Source organism: Mandrillus leucophaeus, unplaced genomic scaffold (genome assembly GCF_000951045.1).
Source record: "Mandrillus leucophaeus isolate KB7577 unplaced genomic scaffold, Mleu.le_1.0 Scaffold606, whole genome shotgun sequence".
NCBI lineage: Eukaryota > Metazoa > Chordata > Mammalia > Primates > Cercopithecidae > Mandrillus > Mandrillus leucophaeus.
In genome coordinates, this window is record NW_012106542.1 from 806,629 (window position 1) to 833,454 (window position 26,826).

Genomic DNA, 26,826 nt, shown 5'->3' on the forward strand with positions numbered 1-26,826 from the left:
GGATTTCATCTTGATAGTCCTAGTCAATCACCCCAGCCAACAGTGTAACTCCCTTCTTAGCCTGTTGACTTAGAGGTAGGAGGAGCCCAAAGTGGACACGTGGTATCTTAACTTCCAGTTTAATGGAATCGTGTCTCCTGGTGGTAGCATTCCTCCCTCTGGATCTAAGACCTCTAGGCCAGCAGAATGTAATGTTGCAGTTATAGGAAGCAAAAACTTTGCTAGTGGGTCACTAGAAGTGATGGTGAGTGGTGCCACTTCCACTTCCACCCTTTGATTCCTGGACCCGTGACCCTTGGCTATGGGAGAAACAGTACCATATACTTGACACTGATTCAGAGCACAGACAGTCTTCTAGAGAGCTCTGCCCCAGCCCTGCAAATTATTGTCACATATTTGGGCTTGTAATTATGACTTTAAAAGGCCATTCCACTGTTCCATCAATCCAGCTACTTCAGAATGATGAGAAACATGGTAAGACCAGTGAATTCCATGAGAATGAGCCCACCTGTGCACTTCTTTAGCTATAAAGTAAATGTCTTGGTCAGAGGCAATGCTGTGTGGAATACCATGATGGTGAATAAGGCATTCCCTGAGTCCACAGATGATAGTCTTGGCAGAAGTATTGCGTGCAGGATAGGCAAACCCATATCCGGAATAGGTGTTTGTTCCAGTGAGGACAAACCAATGTCCTTACCATGATGGAAGAGGTTCAGTATAATCCACTGCCACCAAGTAGCTGCCTGATCACCCCAAATAATGGTGCCATATCAAGGACTCAGTGTGCTCTCTGCTGCTGGCAAATTGGGCACTCAGCAGTGGCCGTAGTTAGGTCAGCCTTGATGAATGGGAGTTCTTGTTGCTGAGCCCATGCATAACCTCCATCCCTACCACCATGACCACTTTGTTCATGGGCCCATCAGGCAATGACAATAGTGGCTAGGGAAAGAGGCTGAGTGGTGTCCGTTGAATGAGTCATTCTACCCACTTGATCATTAAAATCCTCCTCTGCTGAGGTCACCCTTTTGTGAGCACTCACATGAGGTACAAATATCTTCATAGTTTTTGACCACTCAGAGGTGTCTATCCACATACCTCTTCCCCACGTTTCTTTGTCATCAATTTTTTAATCATGCTTCTTCCAAGTCCCTGACCCTCCAGCTAAGCCATTGGCCACAGCACATGAATCAGTATATAATCACACATCTGGCCATTTCCCCTCCAAACAAAGTGCACAACCAGGCGGACTGCTCAAGGTTCTGCCCACTAGGAAGATTTCCCTTCACCACTGTCCTTCAGGGCTGTCCTAGAAAGGGGCTGTAGTACTGCAGCTGTCAGTTTTCAGGTGGTGACTATCAGGCAGAAACATCTGTAAACCAGGCCCTTGTCTTCTCTTACTCTGTCAACTTCTCATAGGGAACTCCCCAAAAGGTCACAAGTGCAGGTTGGGGGAGAGAAGGCAGGGTGGCAGGAGTGTGGAGCATGGACATTTGAGCCTCTTCCTCATGTAACCTACTTGTGCCCTCAGGACCTGCTTGAGTCCTATCACATATATACCACTTACATTTGATGATGAAATGCTGCTGTCCATGACCCACCTTATGGCTACATGAGTCAGAAAGCACCCAGTTCATGATAGGCAGTTCAGGTCTCATGGTGACTTGATGACCCATAGTCAAACATTCAGTTTCCACCAAAGCCCAGTAACAGGCCAAGAGAGAGACAGGAGAGTAGTTATCTGCAGAAGCAAAGCAGATAACAAGAGAGTAGTTATCTGCAGAAACAGAGCAGATAACAAGAGAGTAGTTATCTGCAGAAGATGGCAGCGCCTTGCTCAGAAATCCTAAAGGCACCTGCTGTGATTCAGCTATGGGGGCCTGCCAAAAGCTCCAAGCAGCATCCATATCGGCCACTGACACCTCAAGCGTCATTGGATCTGCTGGGTCATATGGCCCAAGTGGCAGATCTGCTTACATAGCAGCCTGGACCTGTTGCAGAACATTCTGTTCTTGACCCCATTCAAAACTGGCAGCCCTTCAGGTTACTTGATAAATGGGCTGGAGTAACACACCCAAATATAGAATGTGTTACCTCCAAAATCCAGATAGGCCTACCAGGCATTGTGCCTCTTTCCTGGTTGTAGGAGGGTCCAAATGCTGCAACTTATCCTTCATCTTAGAAGGAATATCTCAACAGGCCCACACCACTGGACCCCTAGAAATTTTACTGAGGTAGAAGTTGCCTGAGTTGTAGTCTTATTTATTTTCTATCTTCTGTATGCAAATGTCCAATAAGTCCAATGTGCTTACTGCTTCTCACTCACTGGATCTAATCAGCATAATGTCATCAATGTAATGGATCAGTGGGATATCTTCTGGAAGCAAAAAATGATCAAGGTCTCTCCAAAAAGAGGATTATGATACAAAGCTGGAGAGTTTATATACCCCTGAGGCAGGACAGTAAAGGTATGTTGCTGGTCTTTCCAGCTGAAGGCAAATAAATTGCTTCTGGTGGGCCTTATGGACACAAATAGAGGAAAAGGCATTTGCCAAATCAATGGCTGCATACCAGACACCAGGAGGTGCGTTAATTTGCTCAAGCAATGAAACCATATCTGGTACAACAGCTGCAATTGGAGTCACCACTTGGTTAAGCTTACGAGAATCCGCTGTCATTCTCCAAGATCCATCTGTCTTCTGCACAGGCCAAATAGGAGAGTTGAATGGGGATGTGGTGGGAATTACTACTCCTGTGGTTTTCAAGTCTTTGCTGGTGGCACTAAACTCTTCAGTTTATCTAGGGATGCAATATTGTTTTTGATTTACTAATTTTCTAAGTAGAGGCAGCCCTAACGGTTTCCATTTGGCCTTTCTCACCATAATAACCCTCACTCTACCAGTCAAGGAACCAATATGTGAGTTCTGCCAACTGCTAAGTATTTCTATGCCAATGATGCCTTCTGGCACAGGGGAAATGAACACAGAGTAAGTTTGGGAACACACTGGACTCACTGTAAGTCAGGCCTGAGCTAAAATTCTATTAATTATCTGACCTCCATAAGCCTCTACTTTAACTGGAGGACCACAATGATGTTTTGGGTCCTCTGGAATCAAGGTCAACTCAGAGTCAGTGTCCAATAATCCCCCAAAAGTCTGTTCATTTCCTTTTCCCGAATGCACAATTACCATGGTAAAAAGACAGAGGTCTCCTTGGGGGAAGATGGGAGAAAGATTAACAGCATAAATTGTTGGTAGAGTAGTGGGGTCCTTCCTCAAGGGGACCTGGCCTCTCTTCATTCAAGGGGTTCTGGGTCTGTAAACTGGTACAAATCTGGAATTGATTGAGAAACCATGATTCTCTGTTTTTAGAGTTCAAATTAGTCTTCTGTTTACTTGATCTGGAAGTTTTCTGCTTATGTAAATTAAGTAAGAATACAGTAGGCTTCCTGTAAATTTAACTTCTAGGAACACTGTGATTAATTAGCCAATGCCAGAGCGCTACACGAGTCTGACTATTTTGATTGCTGCTTTGCCTCTGCTGTCCATTACAGTAACTATGCCCACCTTGCTTTTGACGGTTGAGTGCTATCTATTGGCCCCTGCAACCTTGGGATCCAATTATTCCCATTGCATTTAAATTTTGTAGTTGAGTGACTGTGGTTCCCAACATAAGATCCCACATACAGAGAAGAACAATCACAAAACTCTTCAAGGATGCAGGTGCTGCCCTCACAAATCTATTTTGGAAAGTATTGGTGACACATATGTCTTCTAGACCCTTCCAGGTGGGATGAATAGGTCTAAAGTGACTAATCTACTCTAGCATCACAATCTCACTAAGTCTTTGGATCCCTTCCTCTATATTAAACCAAGGGAGATTATGCATTTCCAGCTTACTCACAGTGGTCCATCTTTTAATCCATATTTCAGCTAACCAAGCAAATAAAGTATTAGAACCTTTTTTAACACCACTAACTGCAATATTAAATGCAGAATCCCTACTTAGTGGGTCCAAATCAATAGATTCAACCTGATTCAACTTCATACTCCTTCCACCATTATCCCACACCCTTAATATCGATTCCCATGCCTGTTCTCCAGATTTCTGCTTATATAAATTAGAAAACTCAAGAAGTTCTTTTGGAGTTAGTGTACCTCCTTGTGGATTACCCTCTGAAAGTCACCTCTAGGGTCCCGCTGGGACTTTAGTCTAGTTATAAGTCTAGAAGCAAACAGGGGTGTTGGGGGTGGGTCCTGAAGAGTACCAACATTGTCTGGTCTGACAACTGCCTCATGGGAGGCCATCACTGTTGCCTTAGGCAGTGCAGGCTTTATCTCCTCAGACAAATGTGGAAAGACTGATGGCAGTGTGGGTGGGGGAGGGGATGTTGCCACCACTGGGAATGGGAAAGCTGTTTCCTCTGACAATAAAGGCTTATCAGGGTTTACAAGCTGTGTCCTTACCTTTATCAGGGCCCTCTCACTGGTTCCCATTCCCAGGTGCAGGGTCCCATTCTTTTCCAATGCCCTCACTTTAACAGTAATCACCTGACAAGGCTGTGTATGTACTTTTTGTTGCAGGTCAGCTACTCTCATGATAAGACCTTTTGTCTGACTTTCCACAATTTCAGCTTTTTCTCTATAGGAGATAAGACTCTCACCCAGGGCAATCTTAGAAAATTTGAGGCTCAGTATCTGCTTCTGGACCCAGGAGTTAGACTCCCTGAGTTTATTGTTTTCCTTCATCACTTTGTCTGGTGAACAACTAACTTCATTATGTTTCTTGCTTCTCCACATATGGTCAAAGGTATTATGTACAGAGTCACAAAACTCCTTGCCTCTCATGAGCAATGAATCAGGAGTATAAAATTCATTTATTTTGCATAACTCCCTAAACAGTTCACACCAAGGACTATCAGTGTTCTCCATACTATTAGAAGCAAACTCCTCAGCACTTTTGAGTCTCATCATATTAAGCAGCCAACTCCAGAAACCCCAAAACCAGCTAAAGAAATTCGTCCTTATAATTATATTTCTCTAGAACCACTCCTGGTACTAAAAGTTGAATTAGTCAGGGTTCTCTAAAAGGACAGAACTTCTAGGAATGATGAATATAAGAAGGGAAGTTTATAAGGATAATTGATTCACACGATCACAAGGTGAAGTCCCACAACAGGCCATCTGCAAGGTGAGGAGCCAGGAAGCCAGTGCAAGTCTCAACACCTCAAAAGTAGGGAAGGCAGTAGTGCAGCCTTCAGTCTGTGGCTGAAGGCCCAAGAGCACCAGGGAAATCAATGGTGCAAGTCCAGGAGTTTGTAAGCTGAAGAACTTGGAGTCTGATATTTGAGGGCAGGAAGGATCCAGCACAGGGGAAAGATGGAGGCCGGAAGATTCAGCTTGTCTAGTCCTTCCATGTTCTTCTGCCCACTTTTATCCTAAGTGCACTGGCAGTTGATTAGATGGAGCCCACCCGAATTGAGGATAGGTCAGCATCTTTCAGTACACCAACTCAAATGTTAATCTCCTTTGGCAACACCCTCACAGACACACCCAGGAACAATACTTTGAATCCTTCAATCCAATCAAGTTGACACTCAAATTAACCATCACAACTTCAAAGAGTAATACTTCAAAGCGAGAATCACTGATAAAGTTTTCACATCATTTCCTAAAGCACTGTAATGTATCTTATACATGGGAAATAATAATCATTAACATCACCATAATCATCAATTTAATTTAGAAATAATACCATTTTTTCTCATTATTATGTTATGTAAATGTAATGAAATCCAAATTTATGTTGTGATAAACTATATTTTATCTTAAATTTTCAGCAGCTTATGGGTACATTACTGTAATCAAACTGCTTAGGAATACTTTAAATCAATCTAATTGCTCCATCAAAATCACATGTAAAACTATAATACCAGGCTTATATTTTTCTTAATTAGTATCTCATTATCACAGGAAATTAAAACTACATGATGAACTTTTCACCTAAAGGTTGAAATTTGGATAAAAATTATATTTAGACATGTAGATAAAATTCTTTTTAACATCATATACAAGAGAGAATTCACAATTAGAAAATATTTTTACATGGAAATGTTATTTTGTTGACATATACCATATCATATTGAATCTAATTACTATAGGAATAGATTCAATATGATATAGCATATGATGATACTTATAAGTTCATACTTCTTAGTGTGAACTTCTAAGTATCAAAGACTCTATTTGGGCCAGGCACGGTGGCTCATGCCTGTAATCCCAGCACTTTGGGAGGCCGAGGCAGGTGGATCACCTGAGGTCAGGAGTTTGAGACCAGCCTGACCAATATTGTGAAACCCCCTTCTCTACTAAAATTACAAAAATTAGCCGGACGTGGTGGCATGTGACTGTAGTCCCAGCTACTAGGGAGGCTGCAGCAGGAGAGTCACTTGAACCCGTGAGGCAGAGGTTGCAGTGAACCAAGATGATGCCACTACACCCCAGCCTGGGTGACAGAGTGAGACTCCATCTCAAATAATAAAAAAAAAAAAGACGGTCTCTGATACATCTTTAAATCTCATGGTCTACAGTACTTTCTGGAACATATGGATATGTACATAATTAATGTATGTAAATCAACATTATTATATCATAACTTTTATGTATTAATATTTCAAGAAAATGTTTATCATGAATATAACAACAACATTTTAGTACTCATTTGTTGATTTATTCCCTAGACACAAATTTTACAAAAAATAAAAATAATGTCTTCCTCAGATGAGTTTCCAGCCTAAAGGACATCAGACATAGTGAACATAGTCAATTAGAATACTGCACTAAAATGGTTCGTTGTTAGTGTTGTTTTTGAGACAGAGTCTTGCTCCATCACCCAGGCTGGAGTGCAGTGGCGTGATCTTTATTCACTGCCACCTCCGCCTCCCAAGTTCAAGTGATTCTTGAGCCTCAGCCTCCCGAGTAGCCAGGGTTACAGGTGTGTGCCACCATGCCTGGATAGTTTTTCTATTTTTAATAGAAGTCGGGTTTCACCATGCTGGCCAGGCTGGTCTTAAACTCCTGACCTCAAGTGATCTGCCAGCCTTGGCCTCCCAATGCATTAAAATGTTAACACAGAAAAGAAGCAAAGCAGCAGGGGGTCAGAGGAGCAGACAGAAAGATACCTGGGAAATCTGCTGCAGTAACATGGCATCTAAACTGAGAAGTATAAAACTTAGGGGAATAATAGTGAGAAGAAGGTAAAAAGATAATTTCATTGGCAGAAATAGCATACATCAAACTCTAGAAGTGGAAGAAAGCATAAAATATTCAGAAGAATATACAGGATTTCAGAATAGGAAAAAAAAAAAAAAGAAACAGAGGATGAGTACGAGGTGTAACTCCTCTCTCTGTGGTCTCTGTGTCTCTGTCTCTCACCATACCCTTTGCCTCCCAATAATGAAGAAAATCCAGATGACAAATATGATTTTTTTCTCAGCATATTCTGATATTTTGATTTTTATCCTGAAGCAAAAATGTGCACACCGAGGAGATATAATCAAAGACAGAAATTGATCTTACCAGTATTTTTGAAAATTTATGTTGGTTACAGTGTAAACCAAAAATAAAATTCTAAGCCCAACAACTCACTGAATGGACCCCTCCTCTCAACCAAGGCGATTCCAAAGTAAATCTGAAAAACTAGCTCAGGCTATGATGATGGGAAGGGGAGTCATACATGCCTCACGATACTCTCTTCCTTTTGGAAATCAGGCACAACTGACCAGCAATAACATTAAAACAAAGATCTTATGAATGACTAAACAGACTCTTTGTAGCAATAAGATAACAAATTTTACCCTGACTCTAGTAACATCACATGACAAGACAGATAGCCAGACCCTAAAAGGAATCAAAGTAATTTACCCCAAAATATATTTATTTGACATATTTTGAAATGGGCCTGCAGTGCTCTCTCTCTCATGGGGGAAAATTTACATTCTGTAGATAGTTTTCTTTCCTTTTCAGGTCTTTTCCTGATCCCGGAGAGATTTAATTAAGAATCTAGTACCTTTTTGGGCCTGATAAGAGACATTTACCATCTATTGTCTCTGAAGCCTTCTATCTAGAGGCTTCATCAATATAATAAGAGCCTTGGTCTCCACAACCCCTTATCTTAACCCAGACACTCCTTTTCATAGATTCCAGGTCCTTAAAAAATAATAATTTAACACTCTCAGCCAATTGCCCATCAGAAAATCTTTGAATCCACCTTTATGGAGTCACAGAAGTATATTGGTGAATACATTATCTTTATGGATTTCCCAGATAGCTACAGATTATTTTAGACATGGAGTAATTTAATGTGCCATTTAAAAGTAACTGAACTAAAGAGAAAAGTCAAAGAAAGCCTATATCAACCGATAGCATTCATTTATTATCTCTTACTGAGTTTGCACTAGTATAATTCAGTTTTGTGTCATAAAAGGCTAAGATTCTGTTCTTGAAGCTATTGTAGTTGTAATTTAGAACACAGTCACACGATTGAATTTAAACTTTTTTTGGTAAACTTTCATTTTAGGTTCAAGGGTACATGTGCAGATTTGTTATGTACATAAATTGTGTTTCATGGGAGTTTGACGTGCAGATTATTCTGTCACTAGGTAATAGTTTTTTGATCCTCACCCTCTTACCACTCTCTGTCCTCAAGTAGGCCCTGATGTCTGTTATCCCTTCTTTGCATTCATATATACTCAAAGTACACTGACAAGGGAGAACATGTGGCATTGGGTTGTCTGTTCCTGTGTTAGTTTGCTTAGGATAATGGCCTCCACCTCCACCCACGTTTCTGCACAAGTCATGATCTCATTGTTTCTTAGGGCCCCATAGGATTCCATTATGTATATGTGCCACATTTTAAAAATCCAGTCTACTGTTGCTGGGCATTTGAGTCTATTCCATGCCTTTGCTATTGTAAATAGTGCTGCAATGAACATACACATGCATGTGTCCTTACGGTACAACAATTTATATTTCATTGGGTATGCACCCAATAACGGGATTGCTGGATCAAAGGGTAATTCTGTTTCCAGTTCTTTGAGAAATTACAACACTGAATTTTAACTTTTTTTTTTTTTTTGAGATGGACTTTCGCTCTCGTCGCCCAAGCTGGAGTGCAATGGCACAATCTTGGCTTGCTACTACCTCCACCTCCCGGGTTCAAGCGATTCTTCTGCCTCTCGAGTAATGGGGATTACTTACAGGAGCCCATCACCATGCCCAGCTAATTTTCGTATTTTTAGTGGTTTCACCATGTTGGCCAGGCTGGTCTCAAACTACTGACCTCCGGTGATCCACTTGCCTTGGCCTCCCAAAGTACTGGGATTACAGGCGTGAGCCACCATGCCTGGCCGAATTTTAACTCTTACAGTTATTCCAAAGAGATGTTATTTTTAAATAAAGAAACAAAATAACTCCAGTGTATTTTAATCTAACAAGAACCTTGTGTTCATTAGTACTTTACCATTTTCAAAACATGTTCAATTACACTTCTCATTTGGTTCTTGGAAACACATTTACTAGGTACAATTTTAAGAAGCTCTGCCTTGTCCTTGGAATGTAAAGTGGGCTTCCTCAAAGCCTGGTAGTTAGATGTGTTCTGAATGTGACTCATTGAGGATAAGTGATCATCATATATATTGGTAGATTTCAGGCATTCCATCTTCTTGCTGAGTTAGTTAATAGCTATCATAGAGCATGGAGAAACTGTGTGAAGATCTGGATTCCTGTCTTGACTCCAACAGAAATCATAGGAAAGATTATATCAATGTTTTTTCATCTATCAATAGATATCTATGCATCTATAGTTTTCAAACTTTGTAGATGAGCAGGACACTTTGTCAGATAAAATCTTACATGGAATCTCAATAGACTACATCAAGAAAATAGTGGGTAATGCTAACAGCTTCTCTTTATTCCTCATGAAACCACCTAGCACTAAGAAGAATAGCATGAGAACTGTAAGTTTATATAACACCAAAATTCTCTTTTATATTTAAAATTCATGTTTTCCAGGGTTTATCAAAGGTTGCAATGGCAGTTGCCAGTGAACTCATTTCTAAAAGAGATTTTTGATTATGAATTCTAATTATGTCACACCTAAAAATCTATCCTATATGACATGTTCTTCTGACAATGAAGCTGACATTTCTTTGGTCAAGAAGTGAGGTCTATCCTCCTTTCCTTTGAGTATGGAAGGGTAATTAATGGACTAACAAATTTGGACTTTACTGGTATATTAAGTGTATAATTGTCATTTTACATTTATCTCCTATCCCAAGAACTTGATGTATTCCTTTATTATATCTGTAAGTTTATTTGCAGATTCCTTAAGATTTTCCATCTACAAGGTCATGTCATCTTTAAGCAATAATCATTTTCTTTCTTTCTATCTGGATACCATTTAAAAATTTATATTTGGGTCTGATTTCAATGCATAAAACCCTCAAGGACAATGTTAGAGATATATGTATATATATTTCAAGAGCACATATTCCTATTCTGTGCACAGTGTTAGAATAAAAATGTCTTTTACCGTGATATTAGTTTCTCATAGACATACTTTATCAGGTTGAGGAAGCTGCCTTTTACTTATTATTTCTTGAGTGTTTTTATCATGAATGGACTAGGGTTTTGTCAAATGCAAATTCCAGGTCTATTGAGACAGCCTTGTAACGTTTTGTTCTTCCTTGTATTAATATGGAGATTGTTCTTGGATGTTGAATCAACCTTGTGTCCCTAGGATAAACACCCATTCGTCATAATGTATTATCTGTATAACTTGCTGCTGGAATTAATTAGCTACTATTTTGTTAAGGAATATTTGTACTTAAGTTTATAAGAAACAATAGTCAGTGATTTGGGCTTTTGTGATTTTTTAAATTGGTTTTTGTATCAAGGCACGTAGGATTAGGTGGTAAGTGCTTCCCCCTCTATTTCTGAAATAAACTGTGAGAAAATATTATTTGTTCCTTAAATATTTGATAGAATTCCCCAGTGAAGCCTCCCGGGCATGGGCTTTACTTGGTGAGGAGATTTTTCATTACAAGTTCATTTCTTCACTGTTTTAACTATGTTAAGATTTTCTCTTTATTCTTGAGTCAGTTTTGGTAATTTGCGTTTTGTCGGAATTTGTCGATTTCACCTATGTTAACTATGTTCTTTCATAAAGCAATTTAGCATATTCCTTTATCATTTTTTATTTAACTTATAATGATGAGAAGTAATGAATTCATCTCAGATTTTGGTAATTTATTATTTTCCCTTTTTTCTCTTAGTTTAAGCTGTATTTTTAAATATTAATAATAAAATAGGTTCTAAATCGAATTGACTCAAAATACTGTAAGATCTGACTCTGATATTATTGAAAGATAGAGAGAGGAAGATCTAACAAATCATTGTGAAGGTATAAGGGACAAACAGAATTATTTCTTTGTTATCTAACATGAGCCTCAAATTAGTAACTAACTATCTATTAAATATAGGCAATGTGGAACAATAATAATTAGAATTTAAATGGTTTCATTATTAGGAACTTAACACTTAATTGTGTAAGACTTTGATTATTTAATGTTTACTAGGTTCATAATTCAATTTCCTTCGTAAGTATTCAACAGTAACTAATTTCCACATGGTGTTATTTTCAAATAATTGTATAATAATACTCATGCTGAATCAAGGTTAAATGAATTTCATCATTGCTGCCCCAAGTATTGATTAGATGAGTCAGTAAGAAAATAGGTCATTACTTTTCAAAATAATTTAGTACAATATCTCTCTCTATAAATTAATAATACTGTATTACTCCTATGCATTATTCATTCTTGTGAAAATTTCAATTCATATTTGAGTATAGTAGTTCTAAAACTGAGATGGCATTGCTTCTCAAACGGCCACTTAAAAATATGAGGTGACACTCTTAATGTTTAATTATGAAAAGTTTTGAAAATATATGATAGAAGAGAGAGTAATATTATTAAACAGATGAACTTGTTACTCATTTTCAACAATGTAAACATGTTTTTTGTTATTTTATCTCTATTTGGATACTTATTTTGTATTGCCACAATGATGCCTTGTGACATTTAATCTTTAGGAATTGAGATATCCTATAGGATATCTAGTGCTCAGGGAAGTTTCACTGAACAAAACACTGTCATAGCTAAAATGCCAATAGTACTTTTGGGGAAACACTGTTAATAAAAAAAATTACAGTATTAAGAATAAGTTTGGGACCATTTACTCATAACAGATATTAGAATTTATTTTGCAGGATAGAAAATAATTTACAACTAGCGGAACAGAATTAATTTTTGATAGATAAACCAGGCCTAAATTCATTTTAATAACCTGTTCTTATATCATAAAATAAATCTCTAGGAAAACTCCTGTCCCCTGTGGAAGATATCCGATTGTCACATCAACTTAATAAAACAAAACCGTAATACTGAAAAATAGTAAAAAAGATATTTTCCTTTTCATGTAGCTGCAGGACTCATACATTATATACCATGTAAAATAAAAAGTAGAAACTGAGTTTTACATTGCCCAGATGTTGAGTAGTTTAAGTTATTCACATTCATTGACTAAACTTTATAAAATGAATTAGTCGTCTTTTTGTAAGTAGCTATATGATTGTCAAAGTGGTTTATTTTTTCATCTAAAGCTCAATATATGATAGAGTTTAAGAGCATGAGCTGTGGAATCAGAACAGCTGGAATCAAAACCTAGCCTTACCACTTTCAACTTATGATATTTGAGAAGTTACATCCCCGTCTCTTCAGAGTTTCACATACACAATGGAGATAAAAATAATGCCTATATCATAGTTGCTGTAAAGTCTAAGTGAGTTCATCTTTGTAATGTGCTTTTGAATATTTGTACATTGCAAGGATTCTAAAGTATTAGGCATTAGGCATTGCTGTTGTTTATAATTTCCAGTTTCTTTAGAAAAGTAAACCTAGTTTAACCAACTTGTTGACTTTTATTTATATTTTATACTATGCAGATAACGAGTAGCAATAACAGAAACAGATCTTGATCATCCCCACAAAGTATAAACGGTAATAAGAGTAATGATATTTACCAAAATTTATCAAACACCTTGTAAAATACCATCTCATTTAATGCAACACCACTGTGAAGCAGGGCCTATGAAAACCGTATGTTTCATACAAGGAAACTGAGTTAAAGAAAGGTGAAATAGCTTGTGAAAAACGGGCTAAAAAGTTTCTATCAAATAAGATCATGGCTTGTGACCAATATCAATTTTTAAATACTATGTATTTTCTGAATAATTCTCCAAGATTTTTAATCTACCTTTTATAAGCACACCCGGTGTTATAAGAACGAACCATTTATAAGCAATTTATGTTATCTGTGCTGGTATTGGTGCAAATAATGAATTTCACTGTCATATGTGAATATGAGAATGCTGTTAAAGCTATTGTGTCAAATGCTTGTTATGTGTTTTTTAAATGAATTTTAACGAAGCAAGATATTGTATACCTCTCAAAATCAGTCATGTGGAACGATTTTGTATGCATTCTTTGAAGTATTCTAGATAGACATCTAAAATAATATTAGAAGTCTTTGGTGGCATTGCAGAAGAGTTTAACTCATAAACCAATCAATAGAGAAGGTATGAAGGAATAAACATGGTCTTTGCATTTTCGTAATCCTGGGTTTGGATCTAAACTCTTCATTCATTTAGCTTTCTGCCTCTGGGCAAGAGGTCTTTCAGCAATGTGCAACAGCTTATCCATCTGTAACACTTCATAAGGTAAAATTATATATTGCACAAGTTCAAATAGGTACATTATTTTATGCTTTATTGGTTTATTTAATTATTTTCTAGTTTTATTCAGTAAATGACAGAGATCCAGATAATAATCCATAGGTTGGGACCAAAACCTGTGATGGGATTTTGGCAGAGGCATCTTGTCAAACTGACAGTCTTTTTGATACTAGGAAGTAGGAAGAAGGAAGTTATTGCAAAAACGTTTATTACTTCCTTTTTTATCACCAGCAAGTAATTTAAGGAAGTATATAGCTTTCCATAATCCGTCTCTTATTTCTACTTCCTTAGGTTTATTTTAATACTTTTCATTTATAAAGAGCCTTTTTTCTCTCTCTTTTTTTTTTTTTGGTTATAATTCTTCTTTTCAGGAGGAATCTTCTAGGAGGAATCATTTTGAGTGAGTCATTTAAATATGTAGATTATTCAACCAATAACGTTTTCATTATGTGGGTACAACATAGACAATTTTTTATCTGAGGAAAAATATCACTGTTGGTAAAGATTCATTCTGTGAACTAACCCCGGTACGATAGCTTAGTCATTCTTTTAGAAAGGGCTACACTTGTTGCTAAAATATCAGTTAAATAGTTGGCCTTACTTTGGTGTTGAATTCTAAGGGTTCCAACTACAAGATGATAAAAAGGTAGTTTTTTTAATCAACTTGTAGTTGGAACCCCCAGAATTTCCTAAAAGAAGAAGGATTTTTTTCATTCTGTATAAAGGCTGATTTTTTTTTTAATTTAAATACCATTTATTGTAGGAGCAATAACTGACCGTATTTTGTAATCATCTTTTATCTTTATATGTTTTTAACAGGTAACCCTTTATTAACCAGCAAAGTCAATATACTGATTAATGTCCTAGATGTAAATGAATTTCCTCCAGAAATATCTGTGCCATATGAGACAGCCGTGTGTGAAAATGCCAAGCCAGGACAGGTATCTTATAAATATTGTTTCTTGAGTGTATAAAGACACACCATATGCATGTATGTTAAGTTATAAGTCCAGACATGAATGTATACACAAATATTTATTTTTCTGAATCAGACCTTTCATAAAATAAACCATAAAAGATATTAAACTCTTGTGAATTAATGATATAGATAAATGGATGTGGAGGTGATACTACATGGAGGAAGTACTGATTGCTTAGTGAAAGTTCTTTGTATAAAGGTCTACACTTGTGGATTCTGCTATGTTTTTCTGTTCTCCTACTGTTGAATTTCTTTTCTTTTCTTTTCTTTTTTTTCTTGATAGGAAGTCTTGCTCTGTCACCCAGGCTGGAGCGCAATGGCACAGTCTTGGCTCACTGCAACCTCCACCTCCTGTGTTCAAGTGATTATCCTGTCTCAGTCTCCCAAGTAGCTGGGATTATAAGCATGTGCCACCACACCCAGCTAATTGTTTGTATTTGTAATAGAGATGGGGTGTCGGGGTGTCTCCTTGTTAGCCAGGCTAGACTTGAACTCCTGACCTCAAGTGATCCACCAGCAAATTTCTTTCTTTCTTTTTTTCTTTTTCTTTTCGTTTCTTTTTTTTTAGACAGAGTCTCAGTCTGGCCCCAGGCTGGAGTGCAATGGTGCGATCTCTGCTCACTGCAACCTCCGCCTCCCGGGTTCAAGTGATTCTTGTACCTCAGCCTCCCGAGTAGCGGGGACTACAGGTGCCGGTCACCACGCCTGGCTAATTTTTTTGTATTTCTAGTACAGACGGGGTTTCGCCATGTTGGCCAGGATGGTCACAATTTCCTGACCTCGTGATCCACCAGCCTCTGCCTCCCAAAGTGCTGGGATTACAGACATGAGCCACCGCGCCCAGCCCCCACTCACAAATTTCTAAAGAACTTGTGACTGTAAACCCAGTAAGCTAGTCACTTTAGAGTGCATTCTCCCAGTGTATTTCTTATTTTGCTCACGTGCTTGTATTAGTTGCACAACAAATCTTTTAATCTAACCTGAAAATACAAAGCTTCCCTCTCTGGTGGCCTTGAGGAGAACATCTGGGTTATTTTAAATGTCTGACTTTCATTTTTCTTATGAAGTTAATATTATTCTGTGGAGATGTAGTTGTGGGAAGATGTTATGAGGAAAGAAGACCACAAAGTTAATGAAACTGATTGTGAATGGTTTTATGTTAGGTGGTGGTAGGTTGCCATTTTTTCTTCTTTTTTTCCCCCTAAAGTCTTATGAATGAATAAAGGAATAATATAAAGGGAATCAGACATGGGTATTTTTAAAAGAGTATGTCATGAAACAAAAATATGTTTAATCTAATATTGTGGACTTACATTCCAAATGGAAAAAACGGAAAATGCATTGGTATGCTTTGGTTTATTCTATTTTTGATCAACTTTAAATAGCATAACTATTCACTTGAGTAAATTGAAGTTTTAGTTCTTGAAATAAATCTTGATATTTAAAAGAGTATTTTTGTTGAAAAAAGTCATTCTTTAATCTTTAGTATCTTTTTCAATTTCCATGCTTTACATCACTTAGCAGAACCTTTGTCCCATAGTTCTAAACCTGTGATGTCTACTAGTTGTATAGCTATTAAAATAAAATTAAAATTACATGAAACTAAAAACTATATTTTCATTCATACTAACCACATTTCAAGTGCTCAATATGTGGTGAGTAGATATTATTTTGGTGCCTGCAGACATAGAATATTTTCATAACCATGGAAACTTCTAGTGGACTGTGCTGCTTTACTCTTCCATTCGATAATTTGGGGACTCATTAATCTTCTAACATCATAACTCATTTTGTGATATTTTCTCAAGTAAGAAATCTGCATCCTTAATTTTGGATGGGCACCGAATACACTTAAAATTTATCACCTTAAGTGCATACACAATTTATATGGGATGAGCCTACAGCTTTCTTTAGTTTCTGAAATCCTAGTTGCTACAAAAATATTTGGGCCCAAATAAATAACCCGATTTGGTTGTTTTGGGAATTTGAAGAGGTTCACCAAAATTCATTAAGTTAGCTATTTTCCACTTTCAGGATACTTCACTAAACAAAGACCAAAAAAAAGCCAGTTCTTTAGCTTTTAGGTGATTGAGGATATTAATGATTTCAGATCAATTAGAATTTCATTTCTAATGCTCCAAGTGGAAGCCTTCGGGAATAGAGCTCCATTTAATGCTGTATGTTTGTCCAATAAATTAAAGGATTTGTTGAGTTGAGAAAAGGAAATTAGTTGAAATTAATGTTATTTTTTCATATCTGAACAAAATTTTGAAGAATATCTTGGATTCTTAGAGGCTCTTATTCTAAAATACATTTCTGGGGCTTTTTGTGTCCAATTGAGCCATACTTTTCTACAAAGCATAACCCTGAAATGTCCATTGAGTTTTCAGGAATTGTAATATATGAGAAATTAACTGTAATATATTGTAATATATAAGAAATCTATATATGAGCAATGTATATATTTTCTGTTTTTGAGCCCTGCCATTCTGCCACTGGCCTAAGAACTATGCAGAGGAACTGTCTCCTCTGGATTATGCTACTATCTATTATCTGCCTATCGATCATCTACATTTCATGTATTTATTCTGAAAAAATAAGAATAGGAGGAAAGATGATGCTATGTAAATCAGTGAATATTTATATGGGAGCTGTTTTCCTTGGGGCAGGGACTCCCAAGTGACACTTCCAGATGAGTTCCAGTCTATAACAAAGTCTTCATATCTATATGCTGTTCTTAAGGACTTTCCTTTATTCTAGAGTGATATTCTTGATAGATTTTGATGTTATACATTTAATTTAGTAAATGGTACTAGTTTATAACAGTTAGAGGCAAAATTTGACGGCCAGTCCCCAAAAAATATATAGAAATTTTATCAGCAAAATAGAGTGATCTGTAGACATTGGTCTAAGTGAAGGAAAGTTGGTTTCATAGGGTCTGTGTGGTGATTCACTGACTAAGTAGACACATCCCATGATTTAGACTTTGGTGCTGAATAATGAAAGCCTCCCCGTGACAATTTTAAAGCTTAAATAGAGTCTGTGTGACTAATTCACACTAAGACAAGAAATCAAAATTCATACAAGAGGACCAATTAATTTGTTAAATTAGAAATTACTAACACTGCACTGTATATCCAAGGTCCCAGTGATATCTATCTATCTATCTATCTATCTATCTATCTATTCATCCATCCATCCATCCATCCATCCACCCACCTACATACATAACTATCATCTATCCATCCATCCATCCATTCATCCATCCATCCATCCATCTACCTACCTACAAATCTATCATCTATCTATCCATGTGTGTGTGCAGATAAACAGGAACGTAGATCATAGTCATAAAATTGGGTTTTAACTGAATTCTCATGCTTAATAGCATCAATGTAAGATCACGTAATGCATGCTTTACACACTGGGACCAGGATATAGTGTCTGAAATCTAGAGCCTTCCTCTTGCATATTCAAATGTCGTCTGAGAGCATGATTATCTGGCCAACACTCTGCCCTTGTCATCTCTCACATACACTTCCTGAAATTCTGTCTGATGCACAGCCATTGGATATGTTAATAAATACATGCCTCAACGCCATTTTTACTTGCTTATCTATTTAATGGATTGTAAATTTCACAGGTTGATTCTCAGCAGTTATTTTTATTCTCTGAGTATTTAAGGGCATTTCATTGAAGTACCAGGCTTTTAACTGTAAGATACACAACGTATGGGAGCAATTTAGGAAAAATTTTGTAACAGGAACGATAGTGCTTACTCTTTTAAAAATTCTTTGAAAACACAATTTGTATTCCTACCGAATGAAGAAAAACATAATGAAAGCAGATATACTGCTTTTATATCTCTCCTTCTCATCATTTTATTTATTTATGAAAATAGAACCATTGTTACAAAACATAACTCATACTAAAATTTTGCTATCACAAGGGCTTTTAGATAACCAGAGATTTTGTTTTCAGTAAGCATTTTTATATTCAGGCTAGAAAGCATTTATTTTATCTAATTTAAAATGCAAGCAAGTACATTTTAATTTTACTTTGCTAATTAGTGTGAATTTTTAATGCTGGTTACCTTTTTAGTTACGCAGATATCAATCTGAAATTAGCCCATGTTCTGTAATTGTGCCTGTCGTTATTCCCTGTAAATGTTAGAAATTTCTTTATAAAAATTATGTGTAAATAATTGACCTACTGTTATTGACTCAAAAAGTGTTATTTCTGTCTACTTGCATGTTTCATTAAATACATTTAGTAGCCTGGTGTGTAAAGTCCTCTTTGAAACTGACGACCGACTTCAAGTTTAATCTCAACTCTGTTTCAGATAATTCAGATAGTCAGTGCTGCAGACCGAGATCTTTCACCTGCTGGGCAACAATTCTCCTTTAGATTATCACCTGAGGCTGCTATCAAACCAAATTTTACAGTTCGTGACTTCAGAAGTAAGTGTAACCACAGAAAAATTTACCTCTTATCATGTATCTTTGTAAAAAGGCACAAAGGGAGGAATCAATACTTTTCTTTGAAGCACTCGTTTTCAGAAAATATGAAATCCTTATATGAGAAAGGCAAAATTCTATACCTAGTAGTAAATTAAATATTTAATCTATATAGACTGTCTAGTAAGGCAGGTTGCTTCCATTGTAAATGTGGACAGTCTCTCAGTGAGTCAAGCAAATAAAAGAGTCTCTGAGAAATTGAATGTTTTCCCTGTTTTAAACATATCATTTGTCCCAAATGCACATTACTTATACTTACTAATAAGGAGCTCTTTAGAAACTGTTTTATTAGAATAACACAGTACAGCACAGGTTAAGAATGCAGGTATTATAAAGACATGTGGACACAAATGTTCATTGTAGCACTATTCATAATAGCAAAGACAGAATCAACCTAAATGCCCATCAACGACAGACTGGATGAAGAAAATGTGGGGGGTGTGTGTGTGTGTGTGTGTGTGTATATATATATAAATACTATGCAGCCATGAGAAAGAATGAGACCATGTCTTTTGTAGGAACATGGATGGAGCTGGAGGCTATTATCCTTAGCAAACTAATGCAGGAACAGAAAATCAAATACTGCATGTTTTCACTTATAAGTGGGAGCTAAATGATAAGAACTTGGGAACAGGAACAAGGAAACAACAAACTCTGGAGTCTACTTGAGGAGGGAGGATGGGAGAAGGGAGAGGAGCAGAAAACATAACTACTGGGTACTGGGCTTAATACTTGGGTGATGAAATAATACACACAACAAATCCCTATGACACATGTAACAAACCTTCACGTTACCCTCAAATCTAAAATAAAGGTTAAAAAAATAAAAAATAAAAAATAAATTTAAAGAATGCAGGTATTATATTTGAAATGATATAGGTTTTCATTTCTGCTCCATTACTACCAAAATGACAGACTCTTAATGCATACAATTTTACTAAATCAAGTCAATCTCATAGTATTTTTTATTAAATAAAATCATATTTTCACAGCCTTAACAAAATGCCTAAAACATGTTACCATCAAGATCATTTTAGCCACCACCAGTGCCATCATGGTTACACTTACACTTTTATTTATTTATTTAGAGGGAGGGGAGACATGGTTTGCATAGTTTATAATGAGAATTTGCTACTTAAAGATGAATGGAAAGGAAGGAATGAAACTCTTTAAAAATAAATTTGTGTAAAATTTGTTTTACACATTAGTGTAAATGAAACTCTAGTCATTAAAAAAAAGCCACTTAACAATTGCAGATAAATAATTCTACCTGCAAAGAATAGAAACATTACACTTTAAATGTGGACTATATCTATTATTTAACATGATATGGAATACAACTTGTTTTAAATTTAATTTTACTTTTTAAAATTTTAGATTCAGGTGCAGGTTTGTTACATGGGTGTATTTCATGATGCTGAGGTTTGGGCTTCTAATGATCCCATTGCTGAAGTAGTGAACCTGGAACCTGATAAGCAGTTTTTTTTAACCCTTTATCTTCTCCCTTTCTCCCCATTTTCGGCATGCCTAGTGTTAGCTGTTGCCATCTTTGTGTTCTGTGTACCCAAAGTTTAGCTCCCTTTTATAAATGAGAATACATGGTATTTCGTTCTCTGCTTCTGTATCAATGTGCTTAGGATAATGGCTTCCAGATGCGTCCATGTTGCTGCAAAGTACACGATTTCATTCTTTTCTATGACTGTGAAGTATTGCATGGTGTACACTTATTCTTCTACTACCACTACTATTGCCAGCACTCCTACTGCTGCTGCTACTGCTAATGCTATTACATCTGCTACAATTACAACCATTACCAAAATATAAAGGACACTGGATTAGAAATATTAAGGTTGAGTATTAAACGGTATCTGTGACTTTATTAGTCTGTAACCTTGGATATTTTATGCCCTCTAAGTTTCCATATTCCGTAAAATAATCATCAAAATACCTGATTTTATAACCCGATAATAACAAGATAAATTTTTATAAACTCAATGCATATAGAACAAGTGAACAAATTATATTGAGATGGTGATGATGATGACTGAATCAGAGGATGTTTTGAAGAGATTAGTTTGCTACAATGATTAGACAAAGAAAATCAGAGTCTCCACAAAATCAGAGTCTCCACATTTTATCACTGAAGGAAGTTGAGTAGGGTTTGCTGAATAAAATATGCAATGTGAGAAATGGCTGTAAGTGAAACAGCGGTCCAATCTTGAAGTCATTTATAATGAGACTGACTACATATTTTATCATAAAAACTGAAACACTTATAAAAAGTGGGAAATATTAATAATGTTATGTCACAATAGCACACAAAAAATAGGTCTGTCAAAGACAAACTGGACCATATGGTGACCCTATCCAGAAGCTATTTCAGGAGATAACTTAAACCAATAATGTTAGTAGTCTTTGAAAGGTTTAAGCAAGAATATAACATATTCATATTTACATTATAGAGAAATCAGCTTGGATGTAGCATATATCATAGGGAGATAAAACTAGTTCTGATGTTATTGCAGGAAATGGGTGAGAGCCTTAGATTAGGATACTGACTGTGAGGATGGAGACAAGTGGATGGAAATAGAATTGATAAGACTTCATGATAGATGCCCTAGATTCAATATGTGTATATCATGTAATAAGACAAAATAGATTTCCAGGTCATAGGCTTCAGCAACTAGGTAGATAGTCACATCATTCACCAAACCCAAGTGTTGACTATTTTCTACAATGTATCTTTGCTGAAAGATCCACTTATCAGATTAATCGTGTTAATGGGAACCAGATGATACTGCGTCATAGCAGAGTGCTTTCTCATGGACTAAACATGTACTTGTCACAAAATTTCAGGTGCCATTTACCATGTTCCTTGTTTTATAATGAGTTAGATTTGTAAGGTATTTTTAGTGAAAAGAAAGCATTTAGAGAGGAAATAAAATATAGTGTGTCTTTTTCTTCTCACTACAGATATCACAATAAATTTGTTATGGTCAATTTTCAATAAATAATAAGTTGGGTTGGGTGTGGTGGCTCACGCCTGTAATCCTAACACTTTGGGAGGCCAAGGTGGATGGATCACTTGAGGTCAGAAGTTTGAGACCAGCCTGGCCAACATGGTGAAACCCCATCTCTCCTAAAAATACAAAAATTAGCTGGGTGTGGTGGCGGGCACCTGTAGTCCCAGCTATTTAGGAGGCTGAGGCAGGAGAATGCTTGGATTCCAGGAGGCGGAGGTTTCAGTGAGCCGAGATTGATCCCCTGCACTCCAGCCTGGGTGACAGAGTGAAACTCCATCTCAAAATAAATAAATAAGTTGAAAATAAACATTTTAAAAAGGGTTAGGCTGCCATTTTACACATGCATTGAGTTCAAGAATACCAAATCCCTACCTCCTCCCAAGTGCAGACACACCAGACATTCTATTTCTATTGGTGATTTTCATTTCAGATTATGAACTTCACTCCTAGCCTGTTCCTTTTCCACAGACTCAAGTGTTTAACCATCAATTGCTTAATATTTAAATTTTGATTCAATTAATATCCTTTTGTTCATCCCTAATCATATCCCAAAAAGTTTTCTCATCTTGGTGCTTCCTATTGCTGAAGAACCTGCCTAAATTTCAGTTGTTTAATTTAAAGTCTACCAATAGAAAAATGAAATCTGATTGAAATAGTAAACATGTTTGTGACAGACTTGCACAATTGTAACATATTGTACACTTTTCTAAAGTTATCTTACCTTATTCTCAAGTATTATGCGTAGCTATACTAAACTACATATTGATACATTTCTAAAAATAAAGCATTTCTAGGGGTTACTTTGACACACAAATGAAATATTGTTATGAATAAAACAAAATTCCTGCTTATTTGTGTAGAAATAAAAGAGAAAATGCGTGCAAAAGAGCACCTTCAATAGAAGTATTAATTGCATTTATATAAAAGTAGTAATTTTTATTGTCTCACATTATTACAAGTAAATATGATTTTGAATTAACCAGAATTACAATGAATTACTTTTTAAATTATATTAAAGTAGTGATTGTTATAGTTCAAGGTGTTTACAACTTTTAATGTTTTTAACAAACCTTATTTTCCTTTCCATGTTTCTTATTCCAGCTGATGTGCAGAGTTGAACGTATTCCCATACATACAAACATATATAACATATATTTATAAACATATAGACATATACAACATGTAGACAGAAAAATTCTTAATTTAAAATAGTCAATTGGTTTTAATATAGTTTAAAGAATAGGTTCTTATGTGAAATAACTTACATTCATAGTTTAATATTTTCTATTATGCATGAAAATATTTACAAAATTACTTTTTAACGAGATTGCAATGTCAGAAACAAATTGATCAATTTAATTCTCTTTCTCTCTTATAAAGTATTCCATAATCTTTCTGAACAGAAAATTTAATTCTCCTACCAGATAAGATTAATGTTTATTTTTCCTCTAATGATTATTTTGATTATATTTTGGCAGTTTTCATAATGGGAAAAAAAAATAAAGAAAATAAGAATCATTTTTCCTGATTCAAAAAGAGCTTCTTACTATTGAGCAGATACCAACTTGAAGATTTGAAGTGAAGCTCATAGTAACCATGTTACCATAAATGTCCTGTTTTGTAGACAACACAGCTGGGATTGAAACCCGAAGAAATGGATACAGCCGCAGGCAGCAAGAGTTGTATTTCCTCCCTGTTATAATTGAAGACAGCAGCTACCCTGTCCAGAGCAGCACAAACACAATGACTATTCGAGTCTGTAGATGTGACTCTGATGGCACCATCCTGTCTTGTAATGTGGAAGCAATTTTTCTACCTGTAGGACTTAGCACTGGGGCATTGATTGCAATTCTACTATGCATTGTTATACTCTTAGGTTGGTTTCAATATTAATCATTGTTAATTTTTTCTTGCTTGGTCTCTTTCTTTCTTTTTTTCCCCTCTCTCTCCTCTATCTCTCTCCTCAATTTATCATGTAAACAAGCTTTTATTCAAGGACATGTCATACCTAACTTCTCAATTTGTTTTACATCCTAGTAATTGCTGCTGTCTAATAAGAGATTATATCATCTTTTTAAAAAAATATACTTGATGAACAATGGTTCTCAGATTCCAGTTAGATAAAGAAAGGAAAATAAAAGAGAGAACAGAAAGAAACAGAACATAAAGTAATCCTCAAATTTGTTTGTCTTTTCTGTCTAAACTGCCATCCAGAAGTAATTCTTCCATTTTCTTGCATCTCCTTACATCAAAATTCTAACCACTCCCACTAGAACAGAACAGAATAAAATATCTGGAAACACTCCAAAGGAAAATCATTGAAGTAAATGTATTCTATATTATCTCGGTGAGATTGAATATAAACCTATTAGGGAGTTCCCCCTTCCATCAACTCTGTTCAGTTTCTCCATTTATTAATCCACTGCCAGATTCACAAAAGTAGAGAGAGATTTTCTATTACACCTCATTCCTTTAAAATCAAATGGCAACAGATATACAACTGGGTATTGTGGAATCAAATTATATATGCATATTTACTAATTAACCAAAAATAATCTGACAAATATGGACACCTGATTTTACCTCTAGGAAAGAAAAAAATTAATTAGTAGGATGTAAGGCACGGAGTAGGGCATTAAATGGTAGCTTGTGGAGAGCACTCCCTGAGTCAGAAGCTCATGCTGATGTGGAGGGTGAAGTTCTAGTCCAATTGGCATGGTGTAGATGTGAATTCCATATGAGAAACTTTGGTGTGCAGAGCAAAGTATTCTTTATTTCCTTATAATTCATAATAAATTATCCCGGGCATCTCTTTGTGTTAAGATAAACCTTAAGGACATATTCCAAGTAATATTTTCACATCTGAAATGTAATGAGATCATTTAGATGTTTAACATCAAATGAATTTTTTCTCTCTCATATGCCTCTCTTCACTTGTAGCTGAGTCCTGGAGTATTTCTATATTGTGAAAGTTGTCAGAATCAAAATGGAGTCACTAATGTTAAGAAAATCCTGACAAATAGAGCTAGAGAAGACCATGGAGAGAGGGTTTTCACCCATATATGCCTGAGAATGAAAAAAACTGTAAAAATCATGGCCCCACACAAAGGCCATCACAACCTTGTACAAAATCACTTCTGCCAGGACATCTGCCCAGCAACTGCCTGTCCAATGTTGCACTGGCATCACCCTTGTTATTAATCTTTGTAGTCAAGGATAATTATTTAAAACAATTATGTATCCTCCTCATTTTTTTCTTTAAAAACCTTTCTCTTCCTTTATCTCCCTGAACACACACATAGTTCACTATGGCACTCACATTCTCATTGCTATACTCTATTTCCAAATAAATATATTTTATTTCAGAGAAACTCTTTTGGTTTGTTATTTGGGTCGACAGTATCAACCTAACATGGCTTGGTATGTTCAGGATGTTCTCCTTTGGCCTCTTTGGCCATCATACACTGTAGCAAGTAATCTGCTCAGGTCATCCTTATCATGTACTGCCACCTGCCACTCATTTATCAGAATACTTCCTGAGCATCCACAGAGCTCCAGCACTATTCTAGGCATTGTGAATTTTTGATATACAGCAGTGTATATTGACACTCTTTGTCCAGCCATAAGGTCTGCGTAAAAATCCGTCTAATCTTTGACCTCCTTGACCAATGTCACACTCCTTTAGGTCCACTAGCTTGTTCTCAGCCATTCTCATATCCTTTTTGGGGTGAGAAGAAGCACAGAAAGTTATGGTGCTTGGATCCCTTTTAAATGGACCTCAGACACATCCAGCTAGTTTCTTTCTCAGCCATGGTGATTCTGAACTCATTTTATGTATGGGACTGCTCCATGAGGTCTGCAGTCTCTCACATACTCAGTAGAGGAACAAACAATAGTGTCCTTTGTTCTGAGAGGAGAATATAAACCCGTGGGAGGAGTGTAGGGTGCTAAACATCTCCCCAAGACCCACTGTACAGAAGCTCTACATGGATCTCCTCTCTCCTTCCAACTAGTCCATCTCTAATTTTGGAGGAAGAGAGAATACATGAAATTTTATCATTATGCATTCTTCTCTACTTTATAATTCTATGACAGGTGTCTTCCAGACTCTGCTACGGTAAACCAAACACACATTAGCTTTCACCTGTTGATACCACTATGGAGGAGAGGGGTTATTATGACAAGAAAAGCTGAGCACTGACGTCGTCACTTGTATCTGTGCATAGAAGAAATAAACACCATTGACTTAGCGGAGAGTTTTAAATCAACTAGAAGTAGAGAGAGATTTTAATTATAAAAGTACATAAATTAACAATTTTAAAATATTGTTTCAAGAAAGTAACCTGAATTCTAGGCTCTTGATTTAAAAACTGTCTCAATATGGCAGGACACAGAAATGAAATCGATGCTTTAGTTTGTAAGATTTATAAACTAAGGTCCTTATATTTTCCTTGTTTCC

The 26,826-nt window shown here is 36.3% G+C and overlaps 1 protein-coding gene across 2 annotated transcripts in view; it reads left to right on the forward strand.

Moving 5' to 3' along the window:
• The window catches only part of CDH12 (cadherin 12, type 2 (N-cadherin 2)), an 831,087-nt gene that overhangs the window by 802,301 nt on the left and 1,960 nt on the right, over positions 1–26,826 (forward strand). For both annotated transcript variants that reach the window (XM_011999873.1, XM_011999874.1), the window contains 3 exons: positions 14,668–14,789; positions 19,170–19,287; positions 23,992–24,243. In XM_011999873.1, the coding sequence (XP_011855263.1) occupies positions 14,668–14,789; positions 19,170–19,287; positions 23,992–24,243 (492 nt within the window). The remainder of the gene's footprint in view (positions 1–14,667; positions 14,790–19,169; positions 19,288–23,991; positions 24,244–26,826) is intronic.